This window comes from Macaca nemestrina, chromosome 17, assembly GCF_043159975.1.
Source record: "Macaca nemestrina isolate mMacNem1 chromosome 17, mMacNem.hap1, whole genome shotgun sequence".
Lineage (NCBI taxonomy): Eukaryota > Metazoa > Chordata > Mammalia > Primates > Cercopithecidae > Macaca > Macaca nemestrina.
The window spans coordinates 66376738-66394366 of NC_092141.1; the positions used below are offsets into that span (position 1 = coordinate 66376738).

At 45.9% G+C, this 17629-nt stretch overlaps 1 protein-coding gene and 1 long non-coding RNA gene across 4 annotated transcripts; both read left to right on the top strand.

The window, feature by feature from the left end:
• Positions 1–13: 13 nt before the first annotated feature.
• Positions 14–4507, top strand: LOC139359643 (uncharacterized). 2 transcript variants are annotated; one of them, XR_011615853.1, is made up of 4 exons: positions 14–128; positions 1526–1626; positions 2975–3129; positions 3761–4507. It is a non-coding gene; the product is annotated as an uncharacterized lncRNA (long non-coding RNA). The 2 variants fall into 2 exon arrangements; XR_011615854.1 differs by lacking the exon at positions 1526–1626 and having other exon boundaries at positions 19–128; positions 3761–4505.
• Positions 4508–8957: 4450 nt separating this feature from the next.
• Positions 8958–17502, top strand: LOC105472090 (proteasome activator subunit 3). 2 transcript variants are annotated; one of them, XM_011725045.2, is made up of 11 exons: positions 8958–9458; positions 10129–10161; positions 10288–10350; positions 10545–10649; positions 13437–13485; positions 13876–13988; positions 14517–14585; positions 14731–14798; positions 14898–14952; positions 15080–15166; positions 17268–17502. In XM_011725045.2, exons 1-11 carry the CDS (start codon positions 9417–9419, stop codon positions 17346–17348), a joined length of 765 nt encoding a protein of 254 aa, XP_011723347.1. In that variant the 5' UTR covers positions 8958–9416; the 3' UTR covers positions 17349–17502. The 2 variants fall into 2 exon arrangements, with proteins under 2 accessions (XP_011723347.1, XP_011723346.1); XM_011725044.2 differs by lacking the exon at positions 8958–9458 and adding an exon at positions 9891–10040.
• The last annotated feature ends 127 nt before the right edge of the window (positions 17503–17629 follow it).

The following is a 17629-nucleotide window of genomic DNA, read 5'->3' on the forward strand; positions in this document are numbered from 1 at the left end:
ACTTCCGCCCGAGACCGGACGTGACGCCACGACGGCAGCACGAGCTCCTGGTCCACAGGCTCACGGGCCCGGCAGCAACCCCCAGAGGCCAGGCTGGGAAAAGCAGCGGGCTTCAGCGGACGACCAAGGTTACCACGGGAAGCGTAGGCGCCAATTACGCAGAGAATGGGGAGGCTCCGCTATTCTCTAAATTCAGGGAGAGGCGGGCGCGGTGGCTCACGCCTGTAATCCCAGCTCTTTGGGAGGCCGAGGAGGGCGGATCACGTGAGGTCAGGAGTTCGAGACCAACCTGGCCAACACAGTGAAACCCCATCTCTACTAAAAATACAAAAATTCCCCGGGCGTGGTGGTGCGCGCCTATAATCCCAGCTACTCGGGAGGCTGAGGCAGGAGAATCGTTTGCACCTTGGAGGTAGAGGTTGCGGTGAGCCGAGATTGGGCCACTGCACCACAGCCTGGGCCACAGGGCAAGGCTCCATCTCAAAACAACAACAACAACAAAAGGCTGGGCATGGTGGCTCACGCCTGTAATTCCAGCACTTTGGGAGGCCAAGGTGGGTGGATCACAAGGTCAGGAATTCGAGACCAGCCTGGCCAATATGGTGAAATCCTGTCTCTACTAAAAATACAAAAATTAGCTGAGCATGGTGGCGTGCTCCTGTAATCCCAGCTACTCAGGAGGCTGAGGTAGGAGAATCGCTTGACCCCTGGAGGTGGAGGTTGTAGTGAGTCAAGATCACGCCACTGCACTCCAGCCTGGGTGACAGAAGGAGACTCCATCTCAAAAAAACCACACACACGCAAAATAAAATAAAATAAAATAAAATCACAAAAAAAGAAAGTGTTATTCAAATAAAGACTTGAAGAAGGTGAGGAACGAATTCTTGCCTACATCTAAAGGAAGAGCATTCTAGGCCAAGGGAACAGCAAGAGCACAGAGGGTGCCTGTTCAGGGATTAGCAGAGACTGGTGTGGCTAGAAGATGGGCAAGGAAAAGAGATACAGAAAATGGGGTGAGGGAGGTAAGGAGGTGAGGGAGGTAAGGGTGTTGAGCTGTCTACCACCTAGGCTTTTACAGGGAATATAAAGCTCTGGCTCTCACTTTGAATGAGATGAGATGGCTGGGTCTTGAGCAGAGGGACTTACTTCATTTTTAAAAACAACTTTATGGGGTATAATTTACATACCGTAAGACTCACACTTTTTAAATGTACAGTTCAATGATTTTTAGTACATTTACAGAGTTGCACAACTATCACCATAATCCAATTTTAGAACATTTCCTGTCTTCCCTTGCAACCCCGCCACTGTGACCTCCCAAAGTGCTGAGATTACAGGTGTGAGCCAATGTGCCTGGCCAAAAGTTTTTCATTTCAATAAAGTCCAAGGCTTATGCTTTTGGTGTAAGAGAAACCACTGCTTAACCCAAAATTGTATGTAGTATTGTCTATTTTATTTTTATTTTTATTTTTATTTTATTTATTTATTTTTTTTTTTTGAGACGGAGTCTCGCTCTGTCGCCCAGGCTAGACTGAAGCGGAATGAACAAACATGGCTCACTGCAGATTTGACTTCCTGGCTCAAGCAATCCTCTTGCTTCAACCTCTGGCGTAGCAGGGACCACAGGTGATCGCTACCACGCCCAGCTAATTTTTAAATTTTTTGTAGAGATGGGGTCTCACACTGCACTCCGGCCTGGGTGACAGAGTGAGACTCCATCTCAAAAAAAAAAAAAAAAAAGGAGATAGGATCTCACTTTGTTGCCCAGGTTTCTGCTTTTTAAATTTAACATTTTTCTATATTGCTACACAGTTATTGTAGTTATCATGGCTACATTACACTACACTAAATGTACTACCTTAGTGTATTTTTTTTTTACTGCTGGAAATTCTACTTCCCCTTTGGGTGATTACAATAATGCTGCAATGAAGAGCTGACTACTTACTTATGATAGAGACTCATAACTGGGATTACAGAATTAAGACTCTGTCGGCTATTTAATGTCTCTTCTTTAACATTGGGAATCATTTTCCAAAGTGCTTGTACATAATTATATTCTGCCTCCAATAATGTATGAGGAAGCCTGTTTTCATATTGCCTTGGCCAGTATTGGGTATCATATATTTGGGGAACAAAAGCAAAAAATGGCACTTCCTTGTTATTTTAATTAGCATCATTCATTGGTGATAAGGCTGAACTTTTTGCTATGTATTTGCTTATTGTAGTTACCTTTTTTTTTTTTTTGAGATGGAGTCTCGCCCTGTCGCCCAGGCTGGAGTGCAGTGGTGCAATCTCGGCTCACTGCAACCTCTGCCTCCCGGGTTCACGCCATTCTCCTGCCTCAGCCTCCCGAGTAGCTGGATTACAGGCACCCGCCACTACACCCGGCTAATTTTTTGTATTTTTAGTGGAGATGGTTTCACCGTGTTAGCCAGGATGGTCTCCATCTCCTGACCTCATGATCTGCCCGCCTCGGCCTCCCAAAGTGCTGGGATTACAGGTGTGAGCCACCATGCCTTTTTTTTTTTTTTTTTTTTTTTAAAGAGACACCGTCTCACTCTGTCACCCAGGCTGGAGTGCAGTGGTGCAATCTCAGCTCACTGGAACCTCTGCTTCCCAGGCTCAAGCAGTAGTTACTTTTTTATGAATTATGTTTGCATTCTTTCATTATTTAGGTATTGAATTCTTAGTATTTTTCTCAGTATTTGTAGCAATTTTTCATGAAATGCTTTAACGTATTTTCCCAATGTTCAGAAAGTTATAAATTTTCAAGTCAAATCTGCTTATTTTTCTTGATGACTTATATTGCTTAGAAAGTTATTCCCACTTCCAGAAGTGTCTTTCTTTTCTTTTAAATGTATGTGGTCTTCTTATAGTTGGTATTGGATGTGATATGTGGAACTAGATTGATTTTTCTCCTGGTTTTGTGACTAGGGATAGTGTTTACAATCCTTCTTCTTCTTGGCTCTTTCAGCATGAAAGCCCCTTTAGGAGAGGTGACTGGAATCATCCCCAAAGAATTCTCCCCTAGTCCTGGTATGGCTGCTTCATCGTCCTGCGTTTCTTCCTGCTTGGCTGTCCCTAACACCTTCTCAGAAAAGCATAGAGAAGTAACGGGCTTCTAGAGAGGTAGGGCATATAGTGTCACAACTGAAGATTTGGAAGTTGAGACCACCTGGTTCTTTACCATCCACTAGCCATGTGACCTTGTGCAATTCATTTAACTGTTCTGTGCTTTGTTTTCTTATTTACAAAATGAGAATAATAGTATACAATAGTAAATATCATAAAGGGTAGTGTGATAAATGAGCTGATACAAGTGGAACACAGGGCAATGACTGTTACATAGTGAATGCTCTGTGTGCCCTCCCACTTGGGAAGTATATGTAGTCAGTGTATGTAGTGCTTGAGGGATTAGTGAATAATCCACAACATATCCTCAGTCATCGATTCAACAGATGTTTATTGAGGATCTATTATGTGCCAGTCCCTATTCTAGGTCTGAGAGGATATACTGGTGAACTGCTCTGATAGTTTATATTCTAGAGGGGAGAATTTGACAATAAACATGTAACCAAGTTAATAAGATAATTTCAAATAATGGCACATGCTATGGGTTGAGTGGTGGCCCCAGAAGATGTTGAAGTCCTAACATCTGGGACTAACACACGGGAATGTGACCTTTTTTGGAAATACGATCGTTGCAGATGAGGTCATTAATGTTAGCCCTAGACCAATATGACTGCGTCCTTATAAACAGGGGCAATCTGGACACAGAGACAGACACGTACTGTGTCTGAAGGAAGATGATGTAAAGAGACACAGGGTGACCTCTAAGCCAAGGAAGACCTGAGGCTGCCAGAAGCCAGGAAAGAGGTCTGGAACGGATTCTTCTCTGGCTCCCTTAGAAGGAACATGGTCCCGCTGATACCTTAATTTTGGACTTCTAGCATCCAGAACTCTGAGACAATATATTTTTTCTGGTTCTAAGCCATCCACTTTGTGGTACTTTGCTACAGCAGCCCTGGAAAGCTAATACAGTAGGTGAAAGGGTGATGTGATAGAGAGTAAGTGGGGGCAGGGTGGGAGGAGCTACTTCAACTGGGGGATTCAGGAAGGCCTGTGTTATCTGGAAACCACTGAGGGTGATAAGTAGGGAAGAGACATGACTGGGTGACTTAAAAAGAAACTATTTACTGGGGGATAGAATATATAGGGGAAAGGACATAAATCGTATGTGTATTTTCAATGAATTTTTACAAAATGAACACGTCAATGTAACTAACACCCAACTCCCTCTCCCATGCCTCCTTCTAGTTGATGCCCACCCTAAGGACAAACAATATCATCAATTCTGACACCCTAGATTGAGTTTTGACTGTTTTTTGAATTTCATGTAAATGGAATCATACATGACATACTCTTTTGTTTCTGTTTTCTTTTGCTTATCATGAGATTCACCCACCTTGTGTAGTTGTAGTTCATACATTCTCAATACTTTGTAGTATTCCATTGTGTGACTATATTAAAATACAGATATCTGTCTTGCTGTTAAGAGGCATCCGGGTAGTTTCCAGTTGGGTCTATTGTGAATAGCGTCGCTGTGAACATTCTTGTTCATGTCTTTTGGTGAATATATTTATGCATTTCTCTTGGGTGGATCCCTAGAATTGAGGTTTCTGGGATCTCTCTCTCTCTCTCCCTGTCTTGCCTAGGTATAGATATTCAGCTTGAGTAGATGCTACCATGTCTGTGGTTGATATATTAAAAAATTATTTTGAGCTGGCCTAGTGTGCACCTGTAATCCCAGCTCCTCAGGAGGCTGAGGCAGGAGGATCCCTTGAGCCCAAGAGTTCGAGACCACCTTGGGCAACATAGCAAGATCCTGTCTCAGTCAATCAATCAATCAATGATAAATTTTGGTGCTGAGTGAAGAATAGAATGTGACAGTTGGTAGGGGGTGGCAAGAGTGGAAATGGAGAGACCAGATAGGAGCCTATTGTAATAGTCCTAGCAAAGGATGACAGTGGCTTTGGCCAGGCTAACAAGAGATGGAGGAAAGCACACTCATACAGGATGCATTATACAGGGAAAGCTGACAGGACCTGCTGATGGATTGAATGTGGAAACATGAGGGAAAGAGAGGAATCAAGATTGACTGTTAGGTTTTTGGTTTGAACAACTGGGTGAACAGTTATGTCAATTACTGAGATGGAGAAGAATAGGAAAATAACAGGTGTGTGGGAGAATCAAGAATTCTGGTTTGGCCATGTTAAGTTTGATATGCTCATTAGGTTTCCAAGTAGAAACATCAAATAGATGTTGGAACTCAGTGAAGATGTCAGATGGGAGATACGAACCTGGGGCCCTCAAATCAGCATACAGATGATTTTTTTTGTTTTTTTGAGACAGAGTTTCGCTCTTGTTGCCCAGGCTGGAGTGCATGGCGCGATCTTCGCTTACTACAACCTCCACCTTCCAGGTTCAAGTGATTCTCCTGCCTCAGCCTCCCGAGTAGCTGGGATTACAAGGCATGTGCCATCGTGCCGGCTAATTTTGTATTTTTAGTAGAAACGGGGTTTCTCCATGTTCAGGCTAGTCTCGAACTCCCGACCTCAGGTGATCTGCCTGCCTTGGCCTCCCAAAGTGCTGGGATTACAGGTATTAGCCACTGTGCCCAGCCGCATACAGATGATACTTAAAGCTATGAACATGCATCGATCCTCTTAGGGAGAAAGCGTAAGTAGAGAATAAACGACATAAGTCTCCTGAAGTATGCCACCATTAAGAAGTGGAGCAGAGGAGGAAGAGCCAGCAAAGGAAATGGGGAATCACTGTTGAGGCTGGAGAAAGATCAGAACAGGTTGCTGTGTGTATTTTAAGAAGGGGAGTGGGCCAGGCGCGGTGGCTCAAGCCTGTAATCCCAGCACTTTGGGAGGCCGAGATGGGCAGATCACGAGGTCAGGAGATCGAGACCATCCTGGCTAACACGGTGAAACCCCGTCTCTATTAAGAAATACAAAAAACTAGCCGGGCGAGGTGGCGGGCGCCTGTAGTCCCAGCTACTCGGGAGGCTGAGGCCGGAGAATGGCGTGAACCCGGGAGGCGGAGCTTGCAGTGAGCTGAGATCCGGCCACTGCACTCCAGCCTGGGTGACAGAGCGAGACTCCGTCTCAAAAAAAAAAAAAAAAAAAAAAGAAGGGGAGTGGCTAAGATGTTGAGTACTACTGAGAGGTTCAAATAAGATGAGAGGTGACCGACCACTGGTACTGTCAACATGGAAGTCACTGGTAACCTAACAAAAATTGTATCATTGAGAAAGTGGGGTTGAGAAGTCTGATTAGAGTGGACTGGAGTAAAGGGAGCATGAGGAAGTAGAGTAAGAGACAATAAATAATTCAAGAAGTCTTGCCAGGAAAGAGAGCACAGAAAGGGAGTAATAGCTACAGAGGAACCTGGATTCGGCGGGGGGAGTTTACTCAAGATAGGGGATATTGGTCATGTCTGGAAATGACCCAGCAGAGGAGAAATGTGATGTAGGAAAACGAGGGGCTAATCATGGGCACAGACATTGAGAAAGTGAAAGGGGATGGAATCCAAGGAACAAAAGGAAGAGATGGGAACAGGTATGTTTCCTTCAATGAAAGAGGAAAGGCAGAAAGTATTTTGCAGATTGGCAGATTTGGTGGTGAGATGATGAGGAAGTTCTCATTTGCTTCTGTTTTCTCAATAAAGAATGAGCCCAGACCTAAGTTGGAGGTGGGAGAGAAGGAATACTGGAGGTTCAGGGAGATGAGAAAGTATGACAGTCATTGGGAGGGGGAGAGCAAACTCGTCAGGAGCATGTAGTAGGAGCTCAGGCAGTGTTGTGCACTCATATGAGATTTCAGGACATGAATTTAAAATTAGACCAGTCATCAGTGATCACATGTGACTTGTAAGCACCCAGAAATGAATAGTTATTGTTAAATGTAGTGGTACCCTCCAGTTGTTCACTGAATAAACAAATGAATGAATAGAGTATTATATAAAACACTTGGATGGGGAGGAGGAAGGGAAATAAAGAGAATGTGTATCTGTCTTATAACCTACTTGAAGGAGACAAAACATAATTATTTGAGAACAAAGCATATTTTAACAGACACAAACATATTAAGTTTTCCAGTTTATGTTATAAATTCTGAAAGAAATACAGAATAGTGGCATACTTAAAATAGGATGGAGTTAATGTGGGAAATAATTCCTGAAGTTTCAAATCGGATCTCAACAGTTCCCGGGGAAATGTGTTAACAGAAAACAGAGGTAAAAGGGGGAAAACTGTTAGATGTTTATGAGCAAGATGGATAGTATGAGCTATGTTATATGTGGCCTTCTATAAGCTGAAAAGGACTTTGAGCTTGAAAGCAGGAATGAAAATAATTACTGTAATTTAAGGACTAACCTCTTCATGCTAAGCGTTAACAGATCAGTTACTTATCTGACAGTGGCTACTATTTATTTTGTATCTAAGCACTGTGCTAATTGTTTTACATATATTATTTCTAATATTCACAACACTACAATATTACATACTATTATTTATTACTAATTATTAAAATTCCATTTTACAGATGAGGGAATTGACTCAGGATTTCAATAATTTGCCCAAGATTCCAGTTAGTAAGGAGCTGAGGTGGGATTTGAGGCACAGATCTCTGATTCCAAAGGCCATAGTCAGTCTTTTGTGCTTTACTCCATTTAATTATGTATTCCCCTCATTCTCCTAGCACTTAGTAGAGAGGCCAGTCTAGGATAAATGTTCAACAGCAAGAGCGACCCCAAAATATAAATCTGATGACCTCTTTTTGCACTTAATCTAGATTGTTTACTAACAACCCTCCTCACCCCCAGCTCACCAGTCTTTGTCTTCAAGACAGTCTCTTTCCTTCCCTAGAGCATTTGCTGCACTTATACGTCTCAAGGCTCTTCTCACTCTTTCCATGCTAACCCCTTTATGTCCTTTAGATCGCAGCTTGTCTCTTGTTCAGAGGCCTTCCTTGGCCATTCGATCTAAAATAGATCTCTGGTATTTTCTATGTCATCCACTTGTTTCCTAATATTTATCAAATTTTGCAGTTACTTTGTCAGTTTACTTTCTGGTGTTTTTCCAATATTATGCCCCATGGGACCAGCAACCTTGAATCTTGTTTGCCTTTGATTTCCCAGAGCTGTGCTGTTCAATACAGAAGCCAGCAGCCACATGTGGCTACTGAGCACTGTACTGTAAATGTGTTATTTTCTTATTGAGATGTGCAGTTAAGTGTAAAATATGCACTGGATTTTGAAGACTTGGTATGAGAAAAGAATGCATAAGATCTCGATTTTTTAATGTTGATTACATGTTGAAGGACTTGGATAAATTGGGTTAAATATATGACTAAAATTTTCACTTGTTTCTTTTACTTTTTAATTGTGGCTACTAGAAGATTTCAACCTACATATGTAACTCACATATTTCTAGAATCTGAGACAGTGCCCTGGCCCATTTTATTGAATGAAATATCCAATGTCGAGAGAGAGATTGAATGAATGGGTGTATGAAGAGGTATAGTCTTAAGCTTCCATTAGGCAAATAGATACAGCACTGCCATAGAAGTTAGGAGATCTGGGTCCTGGCTCAGGATGTACTGGAAACGCCTTGGACAAGTCTTGCCCTACTCTGGGCATCAATTTGCCCATTAGGTAGTTGATCTTTGAGGTCCGGAAGCTTACGACAGTCAGTTGGCAGGGAAATGTACCAGGAAAGCTTGGTACAACCGCACTTGTGTTTTTCGCTCTAGCCTAAACACTTGAGCCTCGGCAAACGGGCAGAGGCAGCGGGAATCAGGGACTACACCCCCGAACCCAGTACCCGGGTCCCCGACTTCCCCGAGCCTACGTCACTGGGGCGCGACGGCGCTGTCCCCGGGACTGCAGCGACTGAGGTCCCTTCGGTGAAGGCGAGTTCCGGGCCAACAGAGAGGGTCGCACCGTTTCCGAGTCTTTCGGAGGCTCAGTTCTCAGCGCACCATTCCTCACAGCTCTCCTTTTTACTTCACCCCTACCCAACACTTTACCCCGGGGAGCATCCAAACCCGAGTCTCATCGCGGCTGCGCAGCGCACGTGCACAGCCTCGCAGGAGTCTCGGCGATTGGCTGTGACGCAGTTTCCGGCGTGAGCGGCGAAAGCCGGGAGGGCGAGCGAGAGAGCGACCAGGCAGCAGGCTGCCGGCGGGCGGGCGGACGGCACGGAGGGAGGGAGCAAGCGAGCAGTGAGTGAGCCAGCGAGGGCGGCCGGGTCCCGAGGTCAGCCGAGATTTCTCAGGTCCCTCCGGCCCCCTCCCTGGAGTCCACAGCGCCTCCGGTGTCCAGCGGATCGGACACGGCCCGGCCCGGCCATGGCCTCGTTGCTGAAGGTGGATCAGGAAGTGAAGCTCAAGGTAGCGGCACCGGTCCGGCCTTTTTGCCCCTCGCTTTGATCCCCCAGCAGTCTGACTGGCTTCCTACTCCCCATGTCGTCTTTGTCTCCCTGGGGATACCAGCTCTGAGCTTCCGCTCAACTCAGCCCAGCCCCCAACTCCCGGGGTCGGCTTCGCGGGAGAGGAAAATATAGGATGGCTTTCTGTACCGCGTCTGATGATGGAGAGTCCCGGGGACACCTCCGCGGACACGTGTTGGACTCAGGGCTTTAGGCCAGTGACAGCTGGAAATCCCCCAGCCCAACAACGTCCCTGGACACTGCCCCTGCCCTTGGTGGCTGGCCTGCCTGGTATCATAGGCCAGGTCTGGGTGGGGGTTGGCACGTTTGTGAGCTCACATCTTTCCTAACTACCTGTCTTTTGTCTGCTTATCAAATTCAGACAGCTTCAGACACAGGAGGGAGGGAGGGGAGAGGAGAGAGGAGACAGGCAGGTGCTGCCCTCAAAGCCCTGCTTTCTTCTCCTGAGATGGAAAAATGGATCCTCAAAAAAATAAAGTATTTGCAGTCTGGGGGCCTCTCAGCTTCTTATTACAGTTACAAGGTGAGGGAAAGACAGTTGGATTTGGGATTCTCTATCCTGCTCTTACCTCTGTCCCCAGGTACTGAATTGCTCTCTTTGTTAATTTTAGGTTGATTCTTTCAGGGAACGCATCACAAGTGAGGTGAGTGAAATAAATAGAAAAATGAGTGTTGGTTGAGAGTTTCCCAAAGAGGAGATATCTGTAGAGAGAGAGAGAGAGAGACCTTCCCACAGATATTAATTCAGCTGTATTTTCCCTTCTCCTTAGGCAGAAGACTTGGTGGCAAATTTTTTCCCAAAGAAGTTGTTAGAACTTGATAGTTTTCTGAAGGTGAGAGACCCTTTTCTTTCCTCAAATTCCCCTATTTTTTTGGCCCTGGTATTACTGTCAACTGGAACTAATTGTGTGTTGATTCTTCTTTTTATTTTTTTAAACTGTAAAAGCACTTTCATTTCTTGCTCTTCAATCAAATACTTCTTTGTTCAGCTTGAAAAGATTAATGTTTTGGGGTGGGTGTCTTTCAGGAACCAATCTTAAACATCCATGACCTAACTCAGATCCACTCTGACATGAATCTCCCAGTCCCTGACCCCATTCTTCTCACCAATAGCCATGATGGACTGGATGGTGTAAGTGTCCTATATTTATCTTTGTGTTCTTGAGCAGTAGGTCCTCTGTCCTCTGTTTCCTTGTCAGTTTAAGATGTACAGAGGCAACAGTGGGATTTGGATCTGGGAACTAGGACTGTTACAGACATGATGACTCTAGTAGAGTTGTTTTATTTCTTATTTATTTATTTATTTTTGAGAAAGGGCGTCACTTTTTTTTGCCCAAGCTGGAGTGTAGTGGCGTGAGCACTGCTCACTGCAGCCTGGACCTCCCAAACTTAAGTGACCCTCCCTCCTCAGCCCGCCAAGTAGCTGATACTACAGGAGTGTGCCACCATGCCCAGCTGATTTTTGTATTTTTTGTAGAGACAGGGTTTCACCATGTTGCCGAGGCTGGTCTCAAACCACTGAGCTCAAGTAATCCACCCGCCTCAGCCTCCCAAAATGCTGGGATTACAGGCGTGAGTCACTGCACGAGGCCTCCGGTATATTCCTTTTAGACCCTGAGTTTCATTTATGATGTGAAGTGAATGTGCTAATGCTACTCTCAGTGTTAGAGTGAGTTTCAAATAAAAGAGAACTAGCTTTGGCCAGGCGCGGTGGCTCACACCTGTAATCCCAGCACTTTGGGAGACTCAGGTGGTTGGATCACGAGGTCAGGAGATGGAAACCATCCTTGCTAACATGGTGAGACCCCATCTCTACTAAAAATACAAAAAATTAGCTGGGCGTGGTTGTGGGCGCCTGTAGTCCCAGCTACTCGGGAGGCTGAGGCAGGAGAGTGGCATGAACCCAGGAGGCGGAGCTTATAGTGAGCCGAGATAATGACACTGCACTCCAGCCTGGGCAACAGAGCGAGACTCTGTCTCAAAAAAAAAAAAAAAAAGGAGAGAACTAGCTTCATCAGGTTACCTGGTTTTTCCCATGGTTCTGAACAAGACTTAACTTTGTTTCTGTGTCTTGATAAGTGTTATGGGATTTGAAGTTCTTGCTGTGTAACTGCAATCGCTGTTTTGCTGTACATCTTTAACAGCTAGTCCTTATCAGTCATGTGTCCGCATGCTACTCTAACACTGATGATACTGAATTGTTGTCTGTAGTACCGCCTCATTGACAGAACTTGTACGTCTGGAAGGCAAGAACTACCTTTTTTTTTTTTTTTTTTTTTTTTTTTTAAGACAGTCTCACTCCGTTTCCTAGGCTGGGGTGCAGTTGCGCGATCTCAGCTTCCTGCAACCTCCCCCTCCTGGTTTCAAGTGATTCTCCCACCTCAGCCTCCGTGTAGCTGAGATTACAGATGCGCGCCACCAAGCCCAGCCAATTTTTAAATTTTTAGTGGAGACAGGGTTTCACCGTGTTGTCCAGACTGATCTCGAACTCCTGACCTCAGGTGATCCACCCGCCTCAGCCTCCCAAAGTGCTGGGATTACAGGCGTGAGCCACCGTAGTCGGTCGGCAGGAACTATCTTAATCTTTGTATTCCCAGCACCTAGTGTTGATCCTGGTCCATAGCAATTGCTGAATGCATGGTTGTTGACTGAATAATGTGTTCCTTTGTGGAACCAGAAGATTTGTACGTATTCCCTTTTTTTTTTTTTTTTTTTTTTTTTTGAGACGGAGTCTTGCTCTGTCGCCCAGGCTGGAGTGCAGTGGCCGGATCTCAGCTCACTGCAAGCTCCGCCTCCCGGGTTCACGCCATTCTCCTGCCTCAGCCTCCCGAGTAGCTGGGACTACAGGCGCCCGCCACCTCGCCCGGCTAGTTTTTTGTATTTTTTAGTAGAGACGGGGTTTCACCGTGTTAGCCAGGATGGTCTCGATCTTCTGACCTCATGATCCACCCGTCTCGGCCTCCCAAAGTGCTGGGATTACAGGCTTGAGCCACCGCGCCCGGCCGACGTATTCCCTTAATTATCTTCCCTGCTTTGATAGGTTCTTTTTTCCTATTCCTTGTAATACTTAATATGTTGTATTTCTGGAAAGATTGGTCTTCCCAACTACAGCATAATTTGCTTTGTGGCAAGAACCTTTTCTTTCTTTTTCTGAGGGGGGACAGAGTCTCACTCTGTCACCCAGGTTGGAGTGCAGTGGCACAATCTCAGGTGACTGCAACCTCAAACTCCTCGACTCAAGCGATCCTCCTACCTCGGCCTCCCAGGTAGCTGGGACTACAGGCACATGTGCCATCACGTCCAGCTAGTTTTTGTATTTTTTTGTGGGGACAGGGTTTCCCTGTGTTGCCCAGGCTGGTCTCGAGCTCCTGGGCTCAAGCAATCTACGTGCCTTGGCCTCCCAAAGTGCTGGGATTACAGGCATGAGCCACCGCGCCTCGCCTCCCAAGAACCTTTTCTTTTTTTTTTTTTTTTTGAGACAGTCTCGCTCTGTTGCCCAGGCTGGAGCGCAGTAGCCGGATCTCAGCTCACTGCAAGCTCCGCCTCCTGGGTTTACGCCATTCTCCTGCCTCAGCCTCCCGGGTAGCTGGGACTACAGGCGCCCGCCACCTCACCCGGCTAGTTTTTTGTATTTTGTAGTAGAGACGGGGTTTCACCGTGCTAGCCAGGATGGTCACGATCTCCTGACCTCGTGATCCACCCATCTCGGCCTCCCAAAGTGCTGGGATTACAGGCTTGAGCCACCGCGCCCAGCCCCAAGAACCTTTTCTTAAAGCTTTATGTGTACTTAGGAAATTGTGCAGAAATTAATAGCACAAGCTATGAGGCTGAGGAAGGGATTAAACTTGCTTGAAGGGTATCTTGTGATGGACATGTGGGTGTCAAAAGAAGGCTCATCCCTGCCTCTTTGTATCCTTAGCCCACTTATAAGAAGCGAAGGTTGGATGAGTGTGAAGAAGCCTTCCAAGGTAAGAGGCACCCTTACCTTACCTCTCCTCACCCCACCCCTGCCTTGCAACCCTGAGAAGCAGGTGGATCTAGTTCTCCCAACCAGGAGGCAAGATCTGATCTTACTTCCCAGAGGTAGCATTCCCAGCTCCTCCAAACATGCTTGTTATTTAGTGCTCTTAACCTGGTTTTCCAATAAACAGAGGGTTTAAGACTTTTGTCATGTTTCAGATGCTCATCTGTTGTTCTTTTGTTCCATACATTCTCGTTGATTCTAATAGTGGTGTCTTGGTAGGATTGTGACAAAGGCAGAGGTCATAGCATCTGATAGGTATAGGAAAAATGAGAGAGAGACGGGATGCTGTGTCCTTCCGTCTTCCCTGATCATTTGACCTTCATATCTCTGCCAGGAACCAAGGTGTTTGTGATGCCCAATGGGATGCTGAAAAGCAACCAGCAGCTGGTGGACATTATTGAGAAAGTGAAACCTGAGATCCGGCTGTTGATTGAGAAATGTAACACGGTGAGGCACAGGCTAGTGACCTATGGGCCGGCCCCAAGTACCCCCCCTGACGTGCAAGAAACAGTGGATGTACGGGTGGTATGGGAATTGGCAGACTAGATTTTTTTGTGGTTTTTTTTTTTTGAGATGGGGTCTTGCTCTGTCACCCAGGTTGGAGTGCAGTGGCGCCATCTCGGCTCACTGCAACCTCTGCCTCCTGGGTTCAAGCGATTCTCCTGCCTCAGCCTCCTGAGTAGCTGGGTTTACAGGTGCCTGCTAACACACCCAGCTACTTGTTGTGTTTTTAGTAGAGTTGGGGTTTCACCATTTTGGCCATGGCTAGCCAGGCTGGTCTCGAACTCCTGACCTCAGGTGATCCACTCGCTTCAGGCTCCCAAATTGCTGGGATTACCGGTGTGAGCCACTGTGCCTGGCCAGACTAGGTATTTTGGCTTCTGTGTTCCTGGCATCTGGCCCCAGCCGTCTGAATTGTGTACTTAATGGCTTCAGCCTTCAGGCAAAGGTCCTCATATATGTTTTGACCTCCAGGTCAAAATGTGGGTACAGCTCCTGATTCCCAGGATAGAAGATGGAAACAACTTTGGGGTGTCCATTCAGGTAATGTACTTGAATTACGAACTGGGAAGAGCGGCTTGGGAGATACTCTCATCTCCCCTGCGTTAGCTTTTTTTCCTTTCTCCTTGGGGCTGCTATGGATGTCATGGAAGTGGCTTTTGATGCACCTGTTGTTTGTTTGTTTTAGGAGGAAACAGTTGCAGAGCTAAGAACTGTTGAGAGTGAAGCTGCATCTTATCTGGACCAGATTTCTAGGTAGGGCTGCTTGGGCTTGGCCGAGGCATTGGGGGCTGATGAGGTGGTGGGCACCATCAAGGGTCTCCTGCAGCTTCCTCCTCTTCTCTCTCCTTTCAGATATTATATTACAAGAGCCAAATTGGTTTCTAAAATAGCTAAATATCCCCATGTGGTAAGTAAGTGGTTTGTGGCCTGAGGGTGGAGGTGGCAGGATAGTGAACAGTGACTGTTACTGGGAAGGAGCTATCTGGGAACAGTTGGGCCTTGGGGACTAGCTTTTTCCTCTACCCTCCTTGCAGGAGGACTATCGCCGCACCGTGACAGAGATTGATGAGAAAGAATATATCAGCCTTCGGCTCATCATATCAGAGCTGAGGAATCAATATGTGAGTAACCTCAGTCCTTGTATAGTTGCTGTGGCTTCACTTAGTTCTGTTGAGAGTATTCTTGAAATTCTCTGAAGGGCTGAGATGAGGGTCTGAGGTAAAATTAGTAGACTAAATTCTGTTCATCAACTGAGTGTTGAGAACCATGAAGTCCTCTAGCGGGGTTTCTCTCTTCTTTCTGCCTGAGAGGAGGGGTGTGCCCTACAGTATGGTTAAGATATCGGTGTTAGAGTCAGACAGACTTAGGTTTGCAACCAGGCTCTACCTGTATTGTGTGATCTCGAGCAAATTGTTTAAGCTCAAACTTCAATTTCTTCTTTAAAATGGGACTGGGCTGGGTGCAGTCGCTCATGTCTGTAATCCCAGCACTTCGGGAGGCCAAGCCAGGTGGATCACCTGAGGTCAGGAGTTTGAGACCAGCCTGACCAACATGGTGAAACCTTGTCTCTACTAAAAATACAAAATGAGCTGGGCGTGGTGGCACATGGCTGTAATCCCAGCTACTTGGGAGGCTGAGGCAGGAGAATCACTTGAACCCAGGAAGTGGAGTTTACGGTGAGCCAAGAGCGTGCCATTGCACTCCAGCCTGGGCAACAAGAGTGAAACTCCGTCTCAAAAAAAATAAAAATAAAAATAGGCCTGGTGTGGTGGCTCACGCCTGTAATATCAGCACTTTGGGAGGCCGAGGCGGACATATCACTTGAGGTCAGGAGTTCGAGACCAGCCTGACCAACATGGAAAAACCCTGTCTTTACTAAAAATACAAAAAAAAAAATTGGCGCATGCCTGTAATCCTAGCTACTTGGGATGCTGAGGCAGGAGAATTGCTTGAACCCGGGAGGCGGAGGTTGCAGTGAGCCGAGATTGTGCCCCTGGACTCCAGCCTGGGCAATAAGAGCGAAACTCAGCCTCAAATAAAAATTAAAATTAAAAAAATAAAATGGGACTGAAGAGGCCGGGTGTGGTGGATCACACCTGTAATGCCAGCACTGTGGGAGGCTGAGGCAGGTAGATCACATGAGGTCAGGAGTTTGAGACCAGCCTGGCCAACATGGTGAAACCCCATCTCTACTGAAAATACAAAAAATTAGCTGGGCATGGTTGGTGGACCCCTGTAATCCCACCTAATTGGGAGGCTGAGGCAGGAGAATCGCTTGAATCCAAGAGGCGGAGGTTGCAATGAGCCAGGATTGTGCCACTGCACTCCAGCCTGGGCAACAGGAGCGAAACTCCGTCTCAAAAAAAAAAAAAAGAAAAGAACTGAAGAGTACCTACTCACAAAATTCATTCAATTTTAAAATAAGTGAGATAACACATTGAAGAACCTGGTACAATTCTTACTATGTTAAGTGCACGATACCTGTTAGTTGCTACTAGACACTTGGGGCCTCAGAAATACCCATTTACACCCAGTTGAAGTATAAGAGAGGTGGTGCTGCCACCCTGAATGCAGGCTCAAGTGAGATTAAAATTACAGTAAGTCGGCCGAGCACAGTAGCTCACATCTGTAATCCCAGCACTTTGGGAGGCTGAGGTGGGCATTTCACGAGGTCAGGAGATCGAGACCATCCTGGCTAACACGGTGAAACCCCGTCTCTACTAAAAATACAAAAAATTAGCTGGGCGTGGTGGCGGGCACCTATAGTCCCAGCTACTTCGGAGGCTGAGTCAGGAGAATGGAGTGAACCTGGGAGGCAAAGCTTGAAGTGAACCGAGATCGTGCCGCTGCACTCCAGCCTGGGTGACAGAGCAAGATTCTGTCTCAAAAAAAAAAAAAAAAAAAAAAAATTACAGTAAGTCCTTACCTAATGTTGTCCATAGATTTTTACAAACTGTGACTTTAAAAATGATGTATATCAAGACCAAGTTTTTTTAATTAACATTGTAACAAAATGATGTTATTTAAATCCAGGTTATTTGAGGACCTTCTGTACTTGATTTGCTCATCTGCTTAAAGTCGCAGTTACTAAGAACCTATTGGTGACATTAAGGGCTTACTGTATGCAGATGATTGCTTGGGGATTTGTAGAGGGGTCTGTCACTTTCTTGGTGAGGTAAGGGTTGTACAGATATGTGATTTCCCTGATCCTTCTTCTCCCAGGTCACTCTACATGACATGATCCTGAAAAATATCGAGAAGATCAAACGGCCCCGGAGCAGCAATGCAGAGACTCTGTACTGAGGCCAGGGCCAGGGCCAGGGGACTCTGTGAGTCTGGCTCAAGACCGACATTGCCTTGGTTTGTTACATGACTATCGTGATGGGGAAACTGGCTGGAAATAGTAATCACACCTCTCTGTTTTTAGTTAGAGTCTAATGAAACTCTCATCTAGTTCTGTGATGTGTTTACCTCTTTTTTCAGGCCTCAGGAACTCTTCTATTTCCTTCCCTAATACCCCACACCCAACCTGTCGTAATTTCTGGAGAACTCCAGGTTTGTGTGTGCAGGATGTTGGCACAAAA